The following is a 25,045-nucleotide window of genomic DNA, read 5'->3' as shown; positions in this document are numbered from 1 at the left end:
TCAATCAATTTGTTGTCCTATTATTTCCTATGGATTCTAGTGTAGCCTCGTAACTTCATAACGTGATATACCTCGAGTGGTTAAGATGTATCCCTGTGGGTTTATCGCACACTGGAAATTCAAATACTGATTGAATTCTAATAAAGAACTGTTAGTAAGAAATAGCAACTTATATTCTATAAGTTCGGTCTTCACAACTGCTGGAATGTATCACTCGGGTTTGACGCACTGAGAGATGCGGGGGTCTCAAAGAGGAATAAGTTTGAGGTAATGTCTAACAGCAATGTTACGTACTGTATGGTTCTCCTCTGTAATTGCTCGAAAGGGAGTGGAACCCGATCTTGCTACGCCTTTGTCTTCTAATCGCACTAAACTAGAAATGAACCACTGTGTATGCATTCGTAGTTCTTTTTATACTATAAAATCAGATTTCCGAAAGTAGTGGGAATGAGCGCGTGCCTGCAATCGAATGTCAAATTTATTGGAAACACTCGGCTGCGTCACAACGCTGCAGGAAGTGATGACCGCCCCTCCGCCGGGTCGCGTGCAATGGGTTAAAATGTCAAGAAATGTGTCTCTGAACAGCAAACTAAGCAAAACTACGGTAGGTCCCACTTGTAGTTTTGGTTACTTGAGTGAGACCTACCGCAGTTTTGTTTACTTTGTGGTTCAGAGATAGTTTCTTGACATTTTTAAACATTTGGGTGTTTAGAAGACCCGCGACCCGAGGGTCATCGCTATCTGCAGTTTTGTGACGCGGCACAGTGTTCGACGCAATGTACTGTATTGTCAAGAATCTGAAGTGTTCGATCCAAGAATTCTAGTATGTTAAAATGTTAATAAAGGAACGTTGGTTTTAATGCTACTGAAATTTATTCCGTATCTCGGTGCATTTTTTCAAACACGTGCCATTGGCGAATGTTTATGCATTTCATCTGATTGTTATAAGTTGTGTTTAATACTGCCAGTATGTATGTGGAATTTTCGCATACGCCGCTCTCAACCGTTTTTTGAAGGTTGAGTCTGCGAAGGGAAAACGCCCTAAAAGCCGTCGGTTATCACATACCAGTAAAGCCGGATCCAGACCTGAATGGGTATACGCTGAGCAGGCTAAGCGCGCACGAATCACGCATGCGGAGGGGTCGAAAGTGCCATGTGTCTTCAAAGAAGCTTAATGGATAGGGAATAGACCACAGAATAAGGACATATTTTTTCAAATTCTTTTACACTTTAACCGAACATCAAATTTTCAAAAGAAAAGCATTTCCATTATGTTTATGTTGCAAACACCTCTCTCGGAATACAAAAACAATTCATTCACACAGATCCATCCTTCGTGATTAAAAAAAAAGACAGAAGTCCGTACCTTCAATAATTTAGGAGATTAAAATTCATTTCTAAAGCCGTTTCGTACAAATCATCGAAAACAGGAAACTTTGATAATTTATATTTTTTTAAACAATTTCGAATCTAGAAAAATGGGAACTTAGCTCTCTCGAATTTTATATGGGCTACAATATATTTCTATAGCATCATGAAAATCCGAGGCATCGAGGATTTCAGAAAAGTATCTTATTTGCTTGTATCTTCCACACTGAGCGCAATGCGCTCCAAAGTTCCTTCGATGTGTGGAAGAAAACCGACAGCGGTCGGCTCAGGCCATGTGCCTTCGCTGCCAGTCAGCTCGCATGTCGATGCGTGAGTCACCACGAATGACACGTCCGCACTAGCATATGCGTACGCGCTCACCCTTTCTGTTGCAGAAGCATGCGGTTCGGGCTACCGTTTCATCCGTCCACATCAGAATATTCGTGCGCGTTCAGGCTTGCTCAACGTATACTCATTCAAGTCTGGATTCGGCTTAAAGCCGGTCTGGGTTAGGTCCGGCTTAAAACCGGTCAGCCACACGCCGTAGAACTGCACCTTTAGGGTCTAAGGGCACACTACTATACTCGTTTCATCCTAAGAAAAATCCCGTTCGCGCAGGGATGATTCTGAGGAGGCGCTGGTTGGTCCGACTCTCCACTTAACCGCCTACGTTTTTCTTACCACCTGTTACCTCTCTGTCAGCCGTTCCGCAACCTGCAGTGTTCACATTGACATCGGTCATGTCACGCCCTCGGAGGGGCAGGGAAGTCGGCAGGTTAAAGTGCTGCGAGCAATAGCCTGCGTCGGGCCCGTAGGCGGTAGTGGGGGCTGCGCAGAACGGCCACAAAACGGTCGGGGCATAGGATTTTTCTTAGGATGAACCGAGTATATACATATAGAGTTTTCCCTCGCCGTTGCATGCCCGTCGCTTCATTGGCTTCAAGCACCCCCTTCCGCGCGGCCCGTAGAACACGCTATGGATGCTCGCGTTCGGACCGTCTATCGGGGCATCGCTGACCTAAACCATTGGTCTGAAATAAAAAGCAATGCCAGATCAAAAAATCACATTTTTTGAGAAAATAACGACACTTGAAGTTTAAAATCACTCTTTCCCTATATTTTCGCCTTTAAAAATTATAAATATTTAAATTTGTTTTAAATTTGACTGGTCCGTCCACGAGCCAGAAGTATATTTTCTTCAGAATAATAAAAGTTTCAGTCGAATCGGATAATAACTTTTGGAGATACAGGTTCCACCGATTTTGAGTGGGTGCTGAGTGGTCGGGTGTTACCCTTGCAGTTTCCGTTACTCAAATGCCTGTAACTTCGGGAATTTCAGGAATTTCAAAAAATCTTTTTAAACATGTATTCCTAAAAGGTTGAACATTCGAAAAATGAAATAAAAAAATCGACTTTTAGACCGGAACCTCCCCTTAAGTAAGAAACGAATTCATACAAGATAATAGGAAGATAAATTGATTGAAGTCGACGATTCAATAGTTGTGACATTCCATTATAAGTGTGAACAATTTCCTTCTCAATTTCCTAGAATTTAAACAACAAAATAGAAATGACGACGACAAAGTTTCATAAATCGACACTACCCCTAATTAGAACATTCACTAGCAAAGAAGAAATGCAGTTCACAATACAAGTTTTGTAATGAATTCAAATTATTAGAAGCCATCCATACGAGCTACATATGCAGTTCCTAGTACGTCAAACTTTTCAGAAGCGAGTCATCACTTCCGCACTCCAATGCATCGATTGTACCATATCTAATTACCTACCACGATAGCAATATGAATGAATCGTATTACGAAAATTTGCAATACTGTTTCCCACCATCTGCATAGACACATGATTCAGAAGGTTCATCGGGGTCGGAGTATTAATTAATACTATACTGTTAGCTAATTATCAGAAGAGGTGGCATGATTATGAGCAACTTTTTCATATTCATGTTTCCGCTGCTCGACCTCCGATTCCGAGATATTTGCGGAAAACTTCTGTTGACTTATTCCGACATGACGCATTCCACTTTCCAACTTGTCCCGGGTATTACTATTGGTTGGGGATAGATTAGAGCGGGGCGCGCGTGCCCGTTTGCGGATGCGTAAAGCATGGTAGCGAACCGATGAGTTTTGAGATGCTAAAAATGAGATTGTAGTTACAAGCATCGCGCGACGGCGGCAGCCCCTCCCCCAAAACAATTCAGTAGTGGCATCTGCTCATGAACAGCGTCCAACTCAGCAACTACTCTGAAACAGAGTTGGGCATTATTCGACTAAAAAGTGATTGAAATAACTTTACAACTAAAGATACGTCATCTTTTTCCTTAGTCGACTAAAAGTCACCCGAGTTAGCTCTATTCAAGGCGCCAGAGATGAAGCTGGTTCTTCAACGGCCTTTCCTCTCGGGTGGTGAATAACGTTGATCAGCTTTCATGCTATTCTTATTCTAGAAGGCGACTAGCCGTCGACTAACCGGCGAAAGCCTTTACTAACCTGCCGGTCAGATTCTACATCTGAATTTGTGTATTTTTCATCGTATCAATATGAAAGTGACAGCAATGGATTCCTGGCGTTCTCCCGATTAATTGGACAGAAAATAATTTAAATCCGACTATTTTTAACGTAACGGGCTTTGAATTCTGCAAATTTCTCACGTAATATCCTTAATTATGGTCCAAATTATATCATTTTTGGGATCATTTTTATCGGGAAGACAAGATGAATCGATTGGTAATACTTTCATCAACACTTATCAAAAACAGGAAGATTTTATGAAGCCCGTCGGTTTTATTGCTCTCGGCTGTCAACGGGCGGTCTACTGGGGCCCGAAGGTCCTCGCTCGTAGCGAGAAAGCAGTACAGTGGGGTGAGTAGGTTTTTCCCGATAATCCGAGCCCAAAGGCTTCTCAACAATCGACAGATTGTACATACATTCGTTGGATTTCGCAATTGTAATTAACCATCGACTTTGTTCTGATCGGGTGACATCGTTTCTCGGAGTCTAGATGGGTAGCTCACGGAGCTCCATGTACTCAGTCGTCGTGGGTCCTCCGGGGACCCTGGAGCTCCCGAGCCACCTGGACCATTCGAACCTACCGGACTTCCTGGACTTGCTGGGGACCTTCCTCCACCCCTTGGAACTCCCGAGCCACATGGACCAGTCGGACCTAATAGATTTGCTGGACTTGCTGAGGACCTGGTCAGGATTTCAACCCTGTTCCTTCCTCTGGCCGCTCGCCTCCCTGGCTTGGGTTAGCTTATTCGGTTGGTGCCGATGAAATTTAGGGGCTCCTTAAGCCATTTAAAATTTTCTTGTTCTGCCACGGTCAAAACTGATTTCTCTCCCTTTCTGATTTCTTCAATTGTTTTTCATCATCTATCCTATTTCATGCATTCCATCGAGGATTTTTGCATGAGTTGTTCTATTTCGTGACCTTCTTCGATGGGTTTGCATGATCTGTCCTATTTCATGCATTTCTCCGATGGGTTTAAATGATTTATTTTATTCGATGCATTACTTCGCTGGGTTTACATAACTTATTTTATTTTATGTATTTCTTCGATGGGTTAGGTGTGGGTTAGTTCTGGGCTATCAACCATCAACATCAGCAACTCACCGGGCCACGCACAGCAAAACACAACACACAGACCTGCAACTAAACCTGGGTCCGACTAAAAACCGGACCCACGATGACCTGGTCAATCACTCAAACGGCAACACTCCGGCAAGGAGTGCGACCCACCACACACATATAAAAAACCAAACAGTCGTATCCCTAATAATAACTACAAACAAAGTCGCGCCTAATCAATCCGGGCAACAGTTGCGAATAGGAAGGGGGAAGGGGGTAACGGGGAATCAAGTAAAATCACCGTTACACATCCCGCAATGTATAGGCAGGCAGGAAAGGGTGGCAACACAACAAACACCCACGCGTACGCGAATCTCGACATGACGGAACTCAGGATGGTGACCAGACCATAAGCGCGAAAAAGCTAAGGGGGGAGAGGGAAGAGCAATGACATTTCCCGGAACAACAAAGGCTAAGACAAGGACCACGATGTAGTTGATATTGCGCAAGCAATTTCAGCTGCTGAACAGTGTGCACAGCGATCTTCGGGGACGCTGAGGAGTCCAAGCTTGATGACAGGCTAGAAAAGGATAGTGGCCAACGGCCGGGAGGGGATTTCTCGGCCCTGGTGCCGAGTCAAAAACCGCCCCACGCCCGAGGCTCCGTCCAAGTAACCCGGCAGAAGGGGGCCCCTCTCGATAGAGGGACGTAGAAGCGAAGCCGCGTAATAGGGGGAAAGGAAGGAGAACACCTCACGGAGCACCGCACCGCGCTCAAAGCCGTCATCCCACGAACACCCCGAACTCTCAGGTACTCTATCTCTGGGGAACTTAATCAGGGTCACAGTTCCGGAATCTCCGGATCTTAGGTTAAACTCGACGATCAGGATCTACCACGGTCACGCTCGACGACCGACGGGCACCGAAAGAGATACGTACTGAAATTACGCGCGCGGAAGGAACACAGCCTACTCTGTGCCGCCGCTTGAGAGACGTGCTTTGTCCCTGTTTCGAAGCTAGGCTAGTCTGGCACGTTCTCCATGACAAGCGGGAACCCCACTGCGTAGGGCCGAGGCGACTCTTCATACGGCCAAAATTAGGCAGCCGAGGCCACGGAAAAAGTCGAGTCGCCGTCCGAGAGTGGGGTAAATCTCTCCGGTTGGTTGGGAGGCTCCTCTTCGGAGGTGTAGCTATTCCGATAGAACATGCCCCTCCTTTTGTGGCCTCTGCGGTCACCACGCCACCCCACCAGCACGGTAAACTAAACTAAACTAAACTGGGTCGCCTAGTCTGGGTTAGGTCTGGGTCTCTCCTTCGCATATCTCAACAATGGTTTTGCAAGACTTCTTATCTGTCATGCATCTCACTGATGTGCTTCCATTCCCTGCTTTCTTTCATGTATGTATACTTACGATGACTTTGCATGATTTGTACATTCGGCCCGCTCAGTTCTTTTGGCCTGCTCGGGTTTCTTCGAGCCGCTCGAAAAAAATCGAGTTCTCGGTTCTATTCAAGCTACTGGGTTCTATTCAAGCCACTCGCTTTTTTTCAAGTACTCGGCTCGGCTCGGAAACCGAGTCTCCGAAAAATGCATTGGTTGATAAGTCTATCCTATACCCCGTCTGTGGTAACGGAAACGACGCTTCAGTCGGTAAGAATTTCGACACGACGCTAAGTCGAAAAAGTAGACAATGACGATTCGGTCGGTATAGTAGAACGAAAAGATCGCGTTCGGCTAATTAGGGTTATGATGCTCTTGGTCGCTACGGTATAACATACGAATTAGAATTTGAGACACTTTAGTTGATATAGCAAATATAATATAAAGTTACAACGTTGAGTCGATAGACAGAACATAAAGTCGCGACGCTAAGTCGGTATAATGTAGAAACAGAAAATGACGCTTCGGTGGATATAGAATGTTTAAGTTGAGAGTAAACAGAACTCTTTCTCTCTCGACTGGAGTGGCTTCCTATTGCTTAGAAGCTGGTCCACGCTCTCTAGGATGGGAGCTGAGGGGCTCGATTAAAACCGGCCTCAGTTGTAGATACCACGTGGCCTACGGGTTCGTTAAAGCGGCCTAGGATGGAAGCCGCGTTGTTCTTCCCCTGGGCGGTTAGTGAAGTAAAGTCTCTCCACTGTCGGGCCTATATTTATACCCATTCGTGGAATTTGACCCGCGCCAATCACTCGTCGCACTTTACACGCAACAATTAGATGTGGTATCCGGCCCGCACCAATCACACGTTACACTTGCGTTTCACTTGGCGTTCGATTGATGGTACATTCTGCGCATGTGCGCTCGATCCGCACTCGACTCGTTCGCTCGAACGACTAATACTGCGCAAGCCTTCGCGTCACGTAATTCATTCACTTGACGATACGCTGGTGATCCTCTAGGCAGTGATCGGAACAACGTGTATCGTCGCTGATTGGTTGCCGCGATTTGGAGCAAAAGCGGAAGTAGACAGAGAAAGAAACTGTAAAAAAGAGACAGAAATACTGATAGAAAGAGATAGATAAACGTTTAGGTTATGTTATTTCCGGTTTTGCTCCAAAATGGCTGCGGTTATACCGATCACACCCTAGAGTAGGGGTGTCGAACTAGCGGCTCGCGAGCCGCAGTGGCTCCTTCTCCTCTTCGCCTACTCGGTAGAGCTGTAGGAGAACGGCCCCCTCCACACCTACTTCACTCTGATGAATTTCTCCTCCGGGTGCCGCACTCTCTCCCTGCCGGGTCTCGTGCAACGCCTGGAGAAAAATAAGTGGGGGAACCGGCTGACCCGGGGCCCGACTCGTGCGGCTCTCGGAGTGGGGAAGTTCGACACTCCTGCCCTAGAGGATCACTACCATAGACATATATAGACGGAGCAGAAGCTGGGACTATCGGCGAGGGGACCAGTAGGCTTGGAGGGGAAAAGGCAGAGGTCAGATACAGGCACGTCGGGTTAGCTTCGGAAGCATTCGGCACGCACAACCGCTGCGTTACCCGATTTGCCTGTATCGCTCCCCTTACCGCGAATCTTACACCCCCCTCAGCTTACTGGTAATACATATAATATGATATAGTATAATATAATATAGTATAAAAGAAGAATAATAGAAAGGAAAAAAAAGAACAATTTCGCGGCGGCTTAGCTCGGTTCGTTACACCCACGCAAACGGTCCTAGCCGGCACCAGCCGGTGTATTTAGGCTTCCGGGCGGTAGGCCGTTGTTCCGGGATGCCATTCGAATATGCGTCCATCGGATTTTCTTACATATACGTGTATAATTTTATGTTTTAAATGCAATTATAATAGTATAATTCAAATTTTTTTCATTAAAAAAGTACATTATTATATTTCTAGAGTCATCTTATTGTAATTTATTTCAACAATTTAACTTAGATTTGAAGATATCAGTTTTGGCCACGATTTCGGGCAAATTCGCCACTGTGCAACGGCCGTCCAAAGAGCGCTCGTATGACCGTGGCCTGAGAGTGATTCGTGTTTGTGACGCCTTCTTTCTTGACATTTTAACCCATTTGCTGCAAGCAGCCGGAGGGTCATCGCTTCCGGCAGTTTTGCGATGCAGTCGCAATTTTCCAACAAAACTAATATTCCATTGAAGACACATGTATGTTCTCACCGCCTCTAAAGCTCAATTATGTAACATAAGGTGATCCATGAATGCACACTCGTGGCTTCAGTTGTAGTTTGGTGCGCTTAGAAGACAGAGGCTTAGCAAGTTCGGGTTCCAATCTCTTTTGTGCAATTATACAAAAGAACCTAACATTGCTGTCAGGCATTAATTTCACAGTTGTTTGAAAGCGGAATCAAACACTCTAACAGTTGTAAAGACCGAACTTATAAAGTATACGTTGTTATTTCTTACTAACAGTTCTTTATTAGAATCCAATCAATGTGTCAACTTCCAGTGTGACATAAACCCGCAGAGGTACATCTTAACCGCTTGAGGTATACACGTTATGAAGTTTCGAGGCTAAACTAATTTTTCTTAGTGGCTCCCAGTGATATCCACTATCAGCTATCCAGACACCGGTTCGTTATCTATTAACGAACTCTAAACAACCACAGATCCTTAGCTTCGCAACGGTCAGCCTCATTGCCTTCAGCTCAGCTCGTAACAACTTTGTACGTCCATATACATAAGTATATAAACCGTTTAAGGGGTTATTATCGGCAATTCTTTTGAGGGAGATAATGAAATATATGAAAAATTCAATATGAAACCTGCATCATCTTGCCGAGCAACGTTTGCCACAGTGTTAACCTCACGTACTGTTTAACCTAGAACAAAAAATTAAAAAGTTTAATTTTCTACACGTCTAAAACTGAAATAACCGAAAGGATTTTAGGGCGTTTTACCCCGCAGACGAGAACTCGAAAAACAGCTTGAGAGCGGCGTATGGAAAGGATTCTCCATACGTAACAGTACCTATTTATTTTCCCAAATTTATTCTATTTAATAACTGTATAAAATAAAAATATGTTTCATTTTACTTTGCTTTTACAATTCTTTTTAAACAAAAAGTTCAAATTAACAAGTTTAAATGGAAAAGTAAAAGTGTCCCGAAATGCGGCATCACGTGCGTCTCTTCCAAAGGAAGGATGTGTTTGGTTTTAATTTTTTAAGGGTGACAAATATTATAACTTTGATTTTCTTCAATGCATGTAGCAGCACAAGATGTTCAACTAATAATATGTATGCTTGGAAAAAGTTTGCGTTGCGAAGTTTACACGCGGTGACAATTTTGTGTAAACTAACGTGGACAAACTACGTTTGACTTCAGGAATAAAGGAAGAATGGCGCCATACGTCACAGGTACAACGACGGGTGTGTTATTCGAAGAGGATACGGTGCAGGAAAATATGGTGATGGAATCGCCGAAAGAGAAATACCAGATACGCATCGTCTGGAGGAACGTGATTCTCTTGGTGTACCTTCATCTTGCAGCACTTTACGGAATATACCTCATCTTCACTTCCGCCAAATTCGTATCATTCGCCTTTGGTGAGCGACATTAATATTTCGATGGTAATTTTTTAAGAAACGTCAAAGTAGAAACTGAATAGGTACCAGTGGAACAAATTCTATCAAAGTGCCATTGATCCGAGTACTTTACGTTGGCTTAATCACTTGTTCTAAAAAATCTTGAAATGAATCATCTAGATATAGAATAACGAAGCGTACGATTATTCACATGTTGTTGCGCGTAGATATTCGGCTTAACGTCTTTTACGAGGGAGTGTGGTGCAACTATTTAGCTAGAAAATCGAAGCATTTTCGTGAAATTTTTTTAAAAAAAGTATTTAATCGATCTTTCTGGAATTATCAGGTATTATCAGATGAAGGTAATATACAATTTTGTTTAGTAACAAAGAATGGCAAGTAACCGAGTTATAAGGGTTTATGTCCAGTTTGTTGTTATATCTACTTATTCATAAAAACACACAAATTCAGTAATTTTTGTTTAGTTTATGAGTGCACGACACAAATCTTAGCTATTCGTAACTTTGCCACGTCCAGAATTGTCGGAACGTTCTGGACAAGAAGGGACTTCTTTTGCCCCGTCGCCTCCAACGTAAATTAAACACCCCTTAGGGCCGATCGGTTACGCTGCAATGTAGTAACTAACTGTGCGGAGCGCGTGGATAGGCTTTGTCAGGATCTATAGTTTATTTTGGAATGCGAGTGAGGGGAGATCGTGATCACTGTAGATTCTAGAAACGAAAGGGGAAAACATCATTTTAGGCTGTAGATATTTGCATATCGTGTATTTGTTCATGTTTTTTCTACTTGTAGGATTCGTTACGCAGACATTATGTGCCGCCGGAGTTACAGCTGGTGCTCACAGATTATGGGCGCACAAAGCCTACAAAGCAACATGGCAGCTCCAGGTCCTGCTGATGATCTTTAACACCATGGCCGGTCAAGTAAGTAAACGGATTCGTATATAAAGAAATTTGAAAATGTTGTATGGGCCATATGATGAGATTCCCTTAAATTTAATGCGATTATGTAATAGACAAAACTGCGGAATTGACTGATTGAAACGAAGAGTCATTAGGTATTCCTCCCTTATAAAACGTTTTTAATCACTTCTACAATTGTTACTGTTGGGTTCGTGTAAAGAAACCACACGGCGTTAAACATAAACACTTTAATATCTAAAGGTAGCTAGAGCGAGACGCTGCTGGTCACGCGCTGCGTGCCCCGCAGCGCGCCCTCTGTGGAGCAACGTGCTGTACCCAACAGTTACGAAGCGTATAACGAATTCAAGTTAAACTTATCACCTTTTCGATATCATTGGAATTAATAAATTATTTTTAATAATGTTAAATAGAGAGTTCAAAAGAAATTGCAAGCAACTGGTAAATCGCGAGAAATGCCCTCAAATTTTTACCGGTAATTCGCTATTTTTTTTACCAGTAATTCGAGAAATTACATACAACAATATAGCGCATATATGGGCTCAATAATTCTTTCGACATCTACTACGTTATCAATGAAAGGAAAACTTCAATTACTAATAACGACGAAAACTGAAGTATCTTGTGAAGAAACAACTCGGATCCAAAAGAAAATTAAAAGTCTGAATCAAGTTATCAAAAAAGAATTGACGTATTTTCTAGAAGAAATACCTAGTAAGCGGAAAATATATGTATACAAATGGCATGTGATTTTGTAATGACTCCTACACGACCATCAAGTGTTAAATCTGAAGGAGCTTTTTCGGCGGCTGCATTATTCTGTACACATATTAGGTCGCACTTAGGAGACCAAAGTTCAGACAAATTATAATTTTTACGTGCTTATTTGTTGAAAAGAGTTGATAAATAAAAAATATTTAATTATATTTTTAAGTAGGTTAAAATTCTATTCATTGTTTTCGTGGTGAAGATCCATATTTAATAAGTAATATCACTAGTAGTTTGCTAATATATGTATTTTTGTGTTCCATCATACTAGTAGGTACAATTTTTCTGATTAAAATAAGATCGAAACCGTAAATGTTCTCCTTTCCTTTCACAATATTTATTTATATGAGATTTTTAAACGCTTTAAGAGTTTCTCCTGGCGAGGGAAAGAAACTCTACGCAATATCAATGTAACTCATTCAAAGTTCAAGCGACACATCAATCCAGAAGCATCCGCTAAATCGGCTAAATGATTGGATGTTTATACGTATACAATAATATAATGTAATTAGAATCAAATGGCCCTAATTTAATTCTTTCTGTTTTTTCTCGACAGTGGTCTGTAATTAACTGGGCCAGGGATCATAGAGTTCATCATAAATTTAGCGAGACAAATGCAGATCCTTATAACGCAAAGAGAGGATTCTTTTTCGCGCATGTTGGTTGGCTGATGTGCAAAAAACATCCGGATGTCAAGGAGAAAGGCAAATCTATCGATATTAGTGATCTGGAAAAAAATCCCATACTTGCGTTTCAGGACAGGTAGGATCGTTTTTTCAGTATCTTTACGGGTATGTTAATTGTATAGGAAAAATATGCTTTCCGTGGGTTAAATCATAATCTTGTTGATGCTATGGACGCACATCTGCGTTCAGTGTGTTTGGAGGATGCATACGGAGTGATTCTAGAGCTACGCCCGTCAAAGAGATGCGGCTTGGTACCCTGTGGCGAGGGCAACCCCCAGCAATGCCTCACCGAATTTGATGGCTTTCGACCCTTGAAGGAGTTACGCCTATTACGAAGTGAGAAATCTTCGACTTCCGTATTTCTCATCAGATATTTGCGAAAACGACGCCAATAAAATTGATTCTGTCGTCCTTGGTGTCAGTTTCATCGGTGCAACATAAGGAATCGGTTGGCATCGTTTTGGCAAAGATTCCATGAGAAATTCAGAAATCTTGGAAATTTCTCACTTTTTAATGGTATTCCAACCCCTTTGTGGGTCGAAAGCCAAAAAAATTCGATGAGGCACCACGGGCTGTTGTCCTCGCCACGGGGTACCAGGCCGTATACCTTTGACGGGCGTAGCTCCAGAATCACCCTGTATGTATAGGTATCCAGCAATCAGCAAGTAACAGAATTAAGAAGTATCCCGTTCGGCTAAATGAGTTTCGAAATTGTTTCAAAATTTCCGGAAAGTTCTTACAATCTTCTGTTTTTTGGTTTGCTCTACACAGATAGGAGAGATGCATAATTCTTGATACAACTGAAAAAAGGAAATACTTTGAGTGAAAGTAAAATAAGACTGGGGAGTAACATGTTTTAAGAAAATCAATTTTTAAAGTGTGTAGATACAATATTCGAAATCCATAATTCTCATACGGCACAGCTTTCTTTCAACATTTAAGTACACAATCTAACATTTCTCTCCGTAACAGATTCAACTTTCGCATATTCTTTTATAAATTAGTTTTTACTAGTTTATTAATTTGTGCTAAAATGATTAGTGTAATAATAATAATCAAATCGTAACGCATACGTATTATTTTAGCCTTGTGTAACCTCCAGTATATTTATCTCTCATGTAAAAAATAAACTGTTATTTGACTTTCCTAATCTGTTTACAGGTATTACAATATCATGATGCCGTTGTTGTGTATCGGTATGCCAACAGTTGTACCAGTTCTATGTTGGAATGAGACGTGGTCGAATGCTTTCTTCATTCCCGCGATTCTGCGACATGTTTACTCGCTGAACGTCACGTGGCTGGTCAATTCCGCAGCCCATCTGTATGGGAACAAACCTTATGACAAGTTAGTATCGCTTAAAATTTATATCATTCGGTTTGCATGAAGTAGGGATGGAAAATCAGGCATGCGCCACGAGCCAATATGGCCCTGATAATGAAGCATGGGAGACACACTTGGGGTCTTGACCTACAGAGATATTGCTTACCTACACCTTGAGCGGCATTTCTTCACCCCAAGTGCTTCTAAACAGATGTGCTGTCTGATTAAATTATGAGCTTCAAACCCTTTTGTAAAGATGTCTCCATCTTTCAAATTGAAAATGGTACTACAGTAATCGCCCGTTATGAGTCCGTCGAACGGGGCTGACGGTGGACTCATAGTGGGTTGCGGACATGGTTCCGCGCGGCCAGTGGCTGTGTCGACCCTTTCGTTTCCTCTCGCTCGTTGTCCGGTTCTCTCACTCTCGTCCGCAGGCTTCCAAGAAATGGGGGGGATAGTCGCCGGACTCTCAACGGGTGGAAAAAACGGACTCATAACGGGCGATTACTGTAGTACCTATCCGATTTCTTTTGGTGAGAACTTGACAACGGTCTACAGGAATGGCGCCACTTTCTGTCGCTACAAAACTTAATTTTAACATTTGGGAAACGCTGTATTAGAAGGATCATCGAGCAAACGAATTCCAGCTTGGAACTTCGATTAATTGATTATTTTTCTCTCTAAAAATATACCTGTGTACAGCAGAGGTAATAAAAATGTAGCGGTAATTTAACGAAAATGTCACTAATTCCAGGTCCATCAATCCCTCTGAGAACATTGGTGTATGCTTCGCAACAGCGGGGGAGGGCTGGCACAATTATCACCACGTGTTCCCGTGGGACTATAAGGCGGCCGAGCTGGGCAACCACAAACTCAATGTAACGACAGCGGTCATTAACCTTTTCGCGAAGATTGGCTGGGCGTACGATCTGAAAGTGGTACCCGAAGACATAGTGCAGAAAAGAGTGGAAAGAACCGGTGACGGCAGCCATGAAGCGTGGGGCTATAAGTGACACAGGTCAGACGCAAGAAGACAGGGACTGGACAGTGTTGATGCATAGCTTTAAGAACTGGAATACAGCAACCGATCCATGAAGCAGCCGATCGTTCTCTCCATCCATCGATGGTTATTGGATCTCCAACATTCTCATTCCACCCGATACTTTACGATTTGTCATCAAATGCCTAGCCTGACTTCATTTCTTGTAACTAATGCCACCGAACTTGTTAAAATACACGTAGCAGCAATAAACTGACGGTGCCAACAGATGTAGCGGCACTCAACGTCCTTTAACTTAACTTTAAACACTTGTAACTCATATTTTTATAACATTTTGTCAGCATGATCTGCAGATCTATGTATTAAAATTGTATGGTTTGTCTACATATTTTGCGGCGATGAAATATGACGCTTATCGTGTTCAATCGAGGTTTTTCTTCAATACAAAATACCAAATTGTACAATGGGACACCTTATTCTTTTACTGTCACATCTGACAACTGTTTGTTTTAATTTTTCTTTTGTGTTAAACTACTTTTAGTCTCAGGAAAAACAGTTTTTCAACTTCATGCTTCGGTTAGTCGGATTAGCGTGAACCCTAATTCGTTGTACATAAACTGTTTAACTAGGCGGACATTATGGTTGCTTGTGGAGAACAAGGAATCGGTTTCACCGGAAATTGGACGTAGCTGAATTTTTTTAACAGCCGTGTGACCAAAAATATTACGGAATTTCCCAAATGTTCCTGATTCCTTCCCGGATAGTTCATCCCTGGCCCATCAAAAGGGCCGTACGAAGAAGGGGCCATTGAAACGTTCCGATTGTCGTAATCCCTCTGATATCAGAACAAATGAAGCTGGTTTAAAGATTCTTAAAGGTGGTTAAATTCTCTTCAACTGTATAACACTCCACACAACCATATTGTGGGGCATTTGTTTGGTAATTTGGGCAGGCGTAAAAGAATGGCACACTTTAATAATAATAATAAGTGTATGTATATTTAAGCTACTCCTAATCTACTATTAAACTTTCAATTTTGCAACTCTTCTACAATATTTTTTGACACCGCGTACTTCAGTATACAAAACTGAACTCCAGACTCTCCTCTCAATTCTCGATAAATCCCGTAGCACAGACGAGGTAAAGGATAGACCTATCACCTTATGGATGTTCGTGTCGCCACCCAAACTGTATTACCGACCCATAATTTCAGGTCTGAATGTAATGGCACAGACCAGGTATATAATAGACCTTTCACTCTATCACAGACGAGGTATAGAATAGACCTATCAAGCAATGTATTTTTGTGTCGCCGGTTTAGGGGGTCCTAGGACCCCCTTGCCATTTTAGTGTCGCATGCAACGTTACCGGTGAAGTCTCAAAACAGATTGTAACGCTACGCGTGGTAGGAACTAGAATTAAGCACGAGTAAAACTAGTTTATGTTTTGAGAGTCAATGCCCGCGATTTACAAATGTTTCTGTTAGAGTAACAATTTAAAAATCGTCTTATGAACATATTTCGTTCAACGGAAAAGAACGGAGGAAGAAAATAAAACGATATCACATTCGTTTTTTAACCTTGCTGTCCTATTCCGGTTTATTTAACGCAAAACAAATTTATTTAACATACAAATTTATATAAACAACAACATTATTTGTGGAAGACATGCTTTCATGATGTAACGTGGAATACCTCGCAAAGGAATTGTAACATTGTATATTTCAATAAAATGCTGAAGCAGAGAGGACTTTAAAAATTGTGAAAAACTCAACAGTTCCAGTATCTCGCTGAAATATTCCAACTTGCACTTATTCTTCCATCTTAACACTATATTCGTGTTCTGGGGTTCGGTAGGAACAATCGAACAACATTTTAAGTTACATATTTTATTCTTACATTCTACCATAGTATTTCAAGTTAAAGAAATTCTTATATACGACTAGAATATTTGACAATCGCAGCCATCGGCTCGGTTCTCACCGATTACCAGGTCTCACCGCGAGGAGGTTGCTGCTCTTGGAGACCCGTAGAGAGATAGATGGAATCAAAGTTCCATCGATCTCCCTGTACATGAAGCCTACTAAACCAAAGAGATGGATGGAAACAAAGTTCCATCGATCCCTTCGGTTTAGATATAGAATCTAGGGAACTGCCAAGCAATCACTCGATTAAAAGAAATTCAGGAAAGAAGGAAAGGCGAAGGGTAAGCATGAAACAAATATTGGACGGCGCAGTTCCTACCACCCTGATGTCCAAGTCGAAAGGGAAAAGCGCTCGGCGCCTCCCAGACGATTCCTGTTGCTCCGATGTGACTCGTCAGGAGCAAACACTTGACCTGACTCAAGCCGTCTAACACGGAGATTGGGTAATCGAACCGGGTGACTTACGCAGGCAGTGTACCAAAAGGTGCACCCCCTACGCCCGAAACTTTTCCCTTTGGACAAGAACACCAAGGGATGAAACTGATCCACCCATACCGATTCCATGCTCAGTCACTTGCTTCCGCAAACGGAAGCAGCGGTTACCTCCACATCACAGATGAGGAGCCAATAAACGAACAACAAAGTTAATGATTTAGTGACTGCTTGGCAATTTTACATGGGACCTTAAATACTTCATACTATAATAAATTAGCCTAGGCTTCCTTAGATGTCTTCTTTCACTGTCACTTTGCACGATCACTTTTCACTATCACTTTTCACTAGTTTCTTTTTAAATATATTGTGTTATTAACTCCATTCCCCGAGTAAATTTCGATCGAGATAATTTCGACCAACAGCAGAGCACGCACGAGCATGCAAAACCACCGCACAGATAAGTACTTGAAGGAAAGAGCAGAGAATGTAGACCCATCGATGAGATGCATGACAGAGTGACAGAAGTCACAAAAAACCATCGAAGACATAGACCAGATGAAATGAATCAGGGAAAACCATCGAAGACATCGACGAGATGAAATGAATCAGAGAAAACCATCGAAGAAATTCACGAAAATGAAATAAATCATTTAAACCCATCGAAGAAATGCATCAAATAAAATAAATCATGCAAACTCATCGAAGAAATACACAAAATAGAACGACTCGCGAAAAATTCTCGAAAGTATGCATGGAAATAGGACAGATGATGGAAAACGATTTGACATTCGCAAAACAATAAAATTTTAAATGACTTACCGAACCCCAAAATTTCATCAGCACCAAGCGAATAAACGAACCCAGGCCAGAGGGGCGAGAGGCTGGCGGAAGAACCAGGGTTGAAATTCTGACCAGGTCCCCAGCAAGTTCGGCAGCTCCGGGGGGAGGGGGAGGAAGAATCAGGTCTCCAGGAAGTCCAGTGGATCCAGGTGGCTCGGCAGCTCCAGGGGGGAGGGGGAGGAAGAACCAGGTCCCAGGAAGTCCAGTGGATCCAGGTGGCTCGGCAGCTCCAGGGTGCCCGGAGGTCCTTCAAGTCCGGAGGACCGACGACGACTGAGTACATGAAGATCTGTGAGCTCCTTATGTAGACTTCGAGGAATGATGTCCCCCGATCAAAACAAGGTCGACGGTTAGTTACAATTGCGAAATCCAGCGAATTCTTCGGCAAAAATGGATTTTCGGCTAAAATATCCATTCCAGTGGCTATTGCTGTGACAAATAATGTTAACAACATTTACACTAACCGCCCAGTATAAATTATTATTAACTATAATCGATAGAACTCCAGATATCAAGCAAGTTGTAACAAAAAATTACATACATCGGTTCTAGACTCTAGAGCCCCATTACCATTTCCGTGTCGCATCCAACGTTAACGGCTAAGCATGAAATAAGAGTGCAGCGCTATAAGCGGTAGGAATGTAAGTTATAATAGCGCTGCGAATTCACATACAGGGTGTTCCGATGACGTATGCTGAAGATAATGGAGTAAAAAAATATTGTAGAAGAGTTGCAAAATTGAAAGTTTAATAGTAGATTAGGAGTATCTTAAATGTACATACACTTATTATTATTATTAAAGTTTGCCATTCTTTTACGCTTGCCCAAATTACCAAACAATCCTCCACAACAGTAGAGTAATGTTCGATGATCGTTTAGAATGATTCGAATGATTCGAAAGCATTAATGATTCATGCTTCCATAGAGCCTAAAGTTCAAACGAAGAATGTACATAGTTCGCGCAAATTTAGAGACGGGAAGCGTGGGTAATTATCAGTTGTCTTTGACAAATATGAGACGTTGAAGATCGCAAATTCTTGTACTTTAGCGATAACAGGATCTATAAGTGAATATTTATCTACAAATTATCGAGGATAATGGTTCAATCACTTTTTATTTTAATCGTGATGGATTAGTCTTTTCTGAATACATTTATCTAGCTGGAAAAGTCGTCTTTACCAAATGAAAATAATAAACACAATTCTTGTTTTACAATTTCATGTTTTGAAAAAACACACCCTACAATCTTAATACATATGTAGATAGCTGGCAAAGATGTAGCCAAAATATGAGCTTCAACTGGTTAAAGATAAGTTAAAGGACGTTGAGTGCTGCTATATCTGTTGGCATCATGAGTTTGTTGCTGCTACGTGTGTTTTGACAAGTTCGGTGGCTTTAATTACAAGAAATGAAGTCAGGTTAGCCATCTGGCGAAAAATCGCAACCATCGATGGATGAAGGGAACGAATGATCGGGTGCTTCTTGGATCGATTGCTCTCTTCTACTAATCCTTCTTAAGGCGATGCATCACCACTGTCTGGTCTCTGTCTTCTTGCGTCTGATCTGCGTCACCCCAGCCCCACACTTCATGGCTACCGTCACCAGTTCTTGTCACTCTTTTCTGCACTATGTCTGTGGGTACTACTTTCAGATCGTACGCCCAGCCGATTTTTGCGAAAAAGTCAATGAACGCTGTCGTTGTGTTGAATGTGTAGTTACCCAGCTCGGACGTCTTGTAGTCCCATGGGAACGCGTGGTGATAATTGTGCCAGGCTTCTCCAAAAGCGAAGGCGGATGCAACTATGTTCTCACAGGAATCGATTAATCTGAAATTAGCGATGAGTTCGTTAAAGTAGCGCTACTTTCCTACTGTCTCCGCTATACATATATTTGAAGAGAATAAATAATTGATTAATCGAAGTTCCAAGCTTGTATTCGTTTGCTCGATAATCCATCTAATACAGCGTTTCCCAAATGTTAATATTCCAAGATATTCGCGAACAACTGTGATGGGTAGTAGTTGGGGCCAGATTGTTTCAGCGGGCCCCCGTCAGGATGGCCGCCAACTTTTTGGATATTTACACATTTTTTTATCTTAAATCTTAAATATATATATATACATCTAAATACAAAGTACAGATAAATTGGAATTTTGATTTTTGCTTTGCAAAAAATGTGATTATATTTATCTCTTACTCGACTTTACTAGCAAAAGCATATTGAAAAAATAATAACTTAAAAATTGTTAATTCGTGCGTTAGGCTTATCGTTACTCCATGCAAACTGAATGATATAAATTTTAAGCGATACTAACTTGTCATACGGTTTGTTCCCGTAGAGATGGGCTACAGAATTGATCAGCCCCGTACAGTTTAGTATAATAACATAACGCAGAATCGTGGGAATGAAGAAAGCATTCAACCACGTCTCGTTCCAGCATAGAACTGGTACAACAGTTGGTACAAAGAAACACAGCAGGAACACCAGGACTCTGTAATACCTGTAAACAGATTAGAATAGACAGATTACTTCTCACATGAAAGCTAAATGTAGTGGAGGATATATGTGTTTGCACGTCAACAAGGCTAAAATAATATGCATTACAATTTCACTTTACTATTATTATTGCACTTATGATTTTAGTACAAATGAATACACTAGTAAAATTTAATGTTAAAAGAAATAATTTGTAATTAAATATTTACGGAAAACTGTAGCTTATAACAATTACGGAATTCGAATATTGTATTTACACGCTTTCAAAATTGATTATCTTCTGAAATGTTACCCGACAGTCTTACTTTACTTTTACCCTATTCCTTTTTTTTAATTGAATCAAGTATCGTGCATCTCCCCTCTCTGTATAGCGCCGTACAGAAAATAAAAAACTGTTCACTGAAAAGGGTGCCCCCAACAAAGAATTATACAGTCCCTCCACTAATAAAATTATTCGTTTAGCAATTATAATTTCTTTCGATATAGCTTCCCTACTGTAGATACAAATATCGTTTTCGTCCACTGTATGTATAATACCATAGTTTGGCTAGATTAATTATTAAGTCACTGCATTGGAGTAGGTGATCACCCAACTATAGAGAGAAGTGCAAACCAAAAAAACAGAAGATTGTACGAACTTTCTTAAAGTTCGTAAACAATTTCCAATACTCCGTGATGCTTCTTAATCCTTTTAGTGCTGATATGCGGAAATCCTCCAGTTGCATTTGTTAACCATACTGGCTGAACACCTATATGCGTAAAGATGATTAAAATACTGCCTTACCTTTCCTGGAACGCCAGTAAGGGGTTTTCCTTCACATCACTAATATCGATTCCTTTGAGCTTGTGCACGGCGACCGAATGCTTTCTACACATCAGCCAACCAATATGCGAAAAAAAGAATCCTCTCTTTGCGTTATAAGGATCTGCATTTGTCCCGCTATATTTATGATGAACTCTGTGATCCCTGACCCAGTTAATTACAGACCACTGTCGGAAAAAAATCAGAAAGAATTCAGTTCGGTTCATTCTAATTACACGTTAGAATCGACTTTATAAGGGTTGGAAGAATCTCGCCAGGAGATCCCCCAGTACAGTTCTGGGATAACTGCCGTGTGGTTCATAACAGTCCTCCTACCAAAAGGCTTTCCCCCCTCCGTGGCCAGATCCTCCAGCAACAGAGTCCCTATTTATTGCTAAAGAATATGGCTAACAAGGTTTGGGGCTAGATTTGGCAGGGGGCAGTAGAGTCCCCTGTGAGAGAGTTGGCGGATGCCCCCACACACCCAACAAGTGCTCTCGAAAGCAACGTCTTCCTAGCAAAGAAATTATGTTTTAGTTCAAAGCTTAGTTCAAGCTTAACTGGATGTAAAACATAATTTTTTTACTAGGAAGAGGGTACTTTCGAGAACACCGGTTGGGTGTGTGAGTGCTTCCGTTAACATCCCTACGCTGTTCAGTTAGTCTGTTCTGCGACGCCGGCGCCTCTAGATATTAGGAGACAACTGTTGTAGACTCTACCAGAACATAATTTTTGCAAACTATTTTTGTGTGTATCTCGGAAACGAAGGTCGAGCGGCGGTAACATGTATAGGAAAAAATTGTTCAGAATCATGCCTCCGGCAACATATTTCAAGGTCATAAAAATCGAGAAGGTGTGCCCTCTTCTATATAATTACCCAAATTTCTTTAGAGGCGAATCCGTTCACTTACCTGAAACGCTGCGGTTTGAAGGATCATCAATAGGACCTGGAGCGGCCACTTTGCTTTGTAGGCTTTGTGTGTCCATAATCTGTGAGTACCAGCTGTGACTCCTATGCCAGTTAATACGTACAGGGCGTATGCTGCAAGTAAGGAGATCATAAAGAAAAGATGCACACCTGAACAGCCTAAAATGAGATTTTCCCTTTTCATTTCTAGAATCAACAACCGATTATACCGTGGTAGTTGTGATTACTCTAGTGCAAATTGTTTAAATGTTTCATAGAGTTGTAACGTATAAAGTGATAAGGATACAACGATTTTCACTGTATCAAGTTGAAGATCATCCTATATTCTGTGGTTTGTCTAGGAAGAAATAGCACTGATTTTATTATTCTTCAGAACAATACACCTCACGCATCCGACCGTAATGGAAATGAATAACACCATCGACCGTAAAATGCTGCTATTTTTCCCATCAACTGACCACTGTGATTTTGGTTCGGTCTGGGCATCTATTCAGAAATGCACTTGTGTACTTGGAGCCGGGCTAGCGGCTAGTCTGTCACGATCGCCCGGAGTTCGGAGGGATTCGGCTGCACTGATGGAGGGGGAAACACATACAGGAGTGGTGGTAATGTGTGCATGAACTGCGCCTGCGTCAGTCACGCACACATTACCACCGCTCCTGTAGGTATTTCCCCCTCCATCAGTGCAACCGAATCCCTCCGAACTCTGCCGGGTCGCCTCTTTAGCGTCGCGCGGATCCCTGAAAACGCGGACGAAAGTGGGAGAACCCCGAGTGCACAAATATACTAACCGGTTTAATGATATTTCGTCCACATATTTTATTAAAAATCAAACACTGAAAAACTGGCCTACCAGCCCCGGTCTCCCCTATTCAGTCTCTACTTTAACATTTCTTCATAAGTTACCATCGAAATATTAATGTCGCTCACCAAAAGCGGCTGTCATCAATTTGGCGGAAGTGAAGAGGAGGTATACTCCGTACACTGCTGCAACATGAAAGAACGCGAAGACAATCACGGACGGCCAAACGATGCGCCTCTCGTATTTCTCCTTCGGCGTTTTCATCATTACGTCTTCCTCGAGCGTATCGTTTTCGAAAAGCACACCCGTCGGGGTACTTGTGACATACGGCGCCATTTTTGCTTTATTCCTGAGAACTAACGTATACACGCACGCACATTATATTGAACTTTTCCTTTAACAAAACTACAAGTGATTGAAAAAAGTAGTGACGTGACGATTTCATCGAGAAACTGGAGGAATGCAATATTTGTTCTATTTTTGTACACATAGTTTCGTTCACTTGTATTATAGGATGTCACAACTATGGAATCGCCGACTGCAATCAATTTCATTTCCTATTATTTTCTATGAATCCCACTTTTCTTATTTAAATATTTTATATGAACGTATAAAGTTGTTACGAGCCGAGGCTGAGGGCAATAAGATTGGCGAGTACGAAGCCGAGGAGACTATCACCGGGAGCCACTAGGAGGTTGGGAGTCGTGGACGAAAAGTTGTCTGGTATCACCGCGGGCCCCTAGGAAAAGTTAGTTTTAAGACTAGCCCTTAGTATAGCCTCGTAATTTCATAACGTGATACACGTCGATCGGTTAAAATGCATCTCTGTGGGTTTATCTCACACTGGAAATTCAAATATTGATTGGATTCGATAAAGAACTTTGACGGTGAGTAAGAAATAGCAACATATATTCTAAAAGTTCGATCTTTGCAATTGGTAATGTGTATTTGTCGCGGTACTTAAGTCCACCTCTTGGGTTTAATACACTGGGAAATGCGGGGGTTCCAAAGAAGAATAAGTTTAAAGTAATTCCTAACAGCCATGTTACGTACTGTATGGTTATTCCATGTAATTGCTCGAAAGGGAATGGAACCCGATTTCGCTAAGCCTCTGTTTTATAAGCGCACTACACTAGAAGTGAATACCCGAGTATGCATTCGTGGTTCCTTTTATACTACAATTTTGGATGCAAGAAGTGCTGCAGACATGCGCATGCCTTCCATTGAATATCAGTTTCCTTAAAACACCTTGGATGTGTCACACCACCGCAGGAAATGATGACCCCACCGGGTCACGTGTATTCCAGATAGGGCTGTAATTAATCGAATATTCGAAAAGAATTACTCGACAAAGTATGAACAAATATTTCATGAACAGATTCCTATTCGGTATAATCCGAAATTCTAGCACTTCTAATATTCATATATTGGAATACTCTTGAATATTCGAATATTCGAATCACAAATTCGAATAGGCACCTACATTATTCGAATATTCGTTACAGCTCTAATTCCACACACCCGAATGCCAAAAGACTGCCGGCAGACGTGGAATGATGCCCGCCTGTCGAAAGACTGTCTCTGAACGTAAACAAAAGAACGGTAAGGAAATTACATCCATAAAATTCCACCTAAGAATAGACCTACACCCCTACCGATTTGCGATCGATCTGCGCAGCTTCCACGGATCTGACACACGTGATTGGTCGTAGCGCTTTCCCTGCCGCTTTCCTACCAATCAACAGTATATCCCTGCGCGGAACGTGTCTACTCGTAAATGAAATTCAGTACAGATGCATATGCATGCATGATAAGAGCCGTCGCCTGCCACTCAGTTGGCCAGAGTTCGAATCGCTCATGGTACTGAAATATTTTTCCGCGATGTTGGGTGGGAGGGGGTCGAGAGACGCTTCCCTGCTACAGGATATCTACTTCCCCCTTCCCCTCAAAACGCGAAGATGGCGGACCGGATGTTTTTAGTCAGTAAAAGTCTCACACTACCCTGGCGTCTCCTCGGGAGGCCTTCGCCTTCCCAGGCAAGCGGTATGGTGGGAGAATACCCCTCACGAAAGCTCAACGGCCAATATATCTGGCCCCGACTCCGAGTCGGGGCTCTCGACCTTAGCTGATCATAACAAGATGGCTGACAGTCAT

At 42.0% G+C, this 25,045-nt stretch overlaps 1 protein-coding gene and 1 pseudogene across 4 annotated transcripts; one reads left to right on the top strand and one right to left on the bottom strand.

The window, feature by feature from the left end:
* The first annotated feature begins 8,872 nt into the window (after positions 1 to 8,872).
* On the top strand, positions 8,873 to 14,934 carry LOC143371516 (acyl-CoA Delta-9 desaturase-like; annotated as a pseudogene). The gene is made up of 6 exons (XR_013086032.1): positions 8,873 to 8,890; positions 9,747 to 9,967; positions 10,760 to 10,890; positions 12,212 to 12,417; positions 13,503 to 13,688; positions 14,419 to 14,934. The product of XR_013086032.1 is annotated as an acyl-CoA Delta-9 desaturase-like (transcript).
* Positions 14,935 to 19,064: 4,130 nt separating this feature from the next.
* Positions 19,065 to 23,991, bottom strand: LOC143371119 (acyl-CoA Delta-9 desaturase-like). 3 transcript variants are annotated; one of them, XM_076816008.1, is made up of 6 exons: positions 23,945 to 23,991; positions 23,020 to 23,240; positions 22,073 to 22,203; positions 21,144 to 21,349; positions 20,178 to 20,363; positions 19,065 to 19,689 (listed from the first exon to the last, which is right to left on the bottom strand). In XM_076816008.1, the coding sequence occupies exons 2-6, from the start codon at positions 23,225 to 23,227 to the stop codon at positions 19,368 to 19,370; spliced, it is 1,053 nt and encodes a 350-aa protein (XP_076672123.1). In that variant the 5' UTR covers positions 23,228 to 23,240; positions 23,945 to 23,991; the 3' UTR covers positions 19,065 to 19,367. The 3 variants fall into 3 exon arrangements, with proteins under 3 accessions (XP_076672123.1, XP_076672122.1, XP_076672121.1); XM_076816007.1 differs by having other exon boundaries at positions 23,020 to 23,247; positions 23,945 to 23,959; XM_076816006.1 differs by lacking the exon at positions 23,945 to 23,991 and adding an exon at positions 23,695 to 23,764 and having other exon boundaries at positions 23,020 to 23,247.
* Between the last annotated feature and the right edge of the window lie 1,054 nt (positions 23,992 to 25,045).

The sequence above is a fragment of the Andrena cerasifolii genome, chromosome 7, assembly GCF_050908995.1.
Source record: "Andrena cerasifolii isolate SP2316 chromosome 7, iyAndCera1_principal, whole genome shotgun sequence".
Taxonomy (NCBI): Eukaryota; Metazoa; Arthropoda; class Insecta; order Hymenoptera; family Andrenidae; genus Andrena; species Andrena cerasifolii.
This window is presented reverse-complemented; position numbering and strand designations above follow the sequence as displayed.

Coding starts and splice junctions, on each gene's coding strand:
- LOC143371119 (XM_076816008.1), bottom strand. CDS start 23,227: ATGGCGCCGTATGTCACAAGTACCCCGACGGGTGTGCTTTTCGAAAAC. Junction 21,350..22,072: donor TTCAAACCGCAGCGTTTCAG/GTAAGTGAACGG, acceptor TTTTTCCGACAG/TGGTCTGTAATTAACTGGGT. Junction 20,364..21,143: donor TTACTGGCGTTCCAGGAAAG/GTAAGGCAGTAT, acceptor ATCTGTTTACAG/GTATTACAGAGTCCTGGTGT.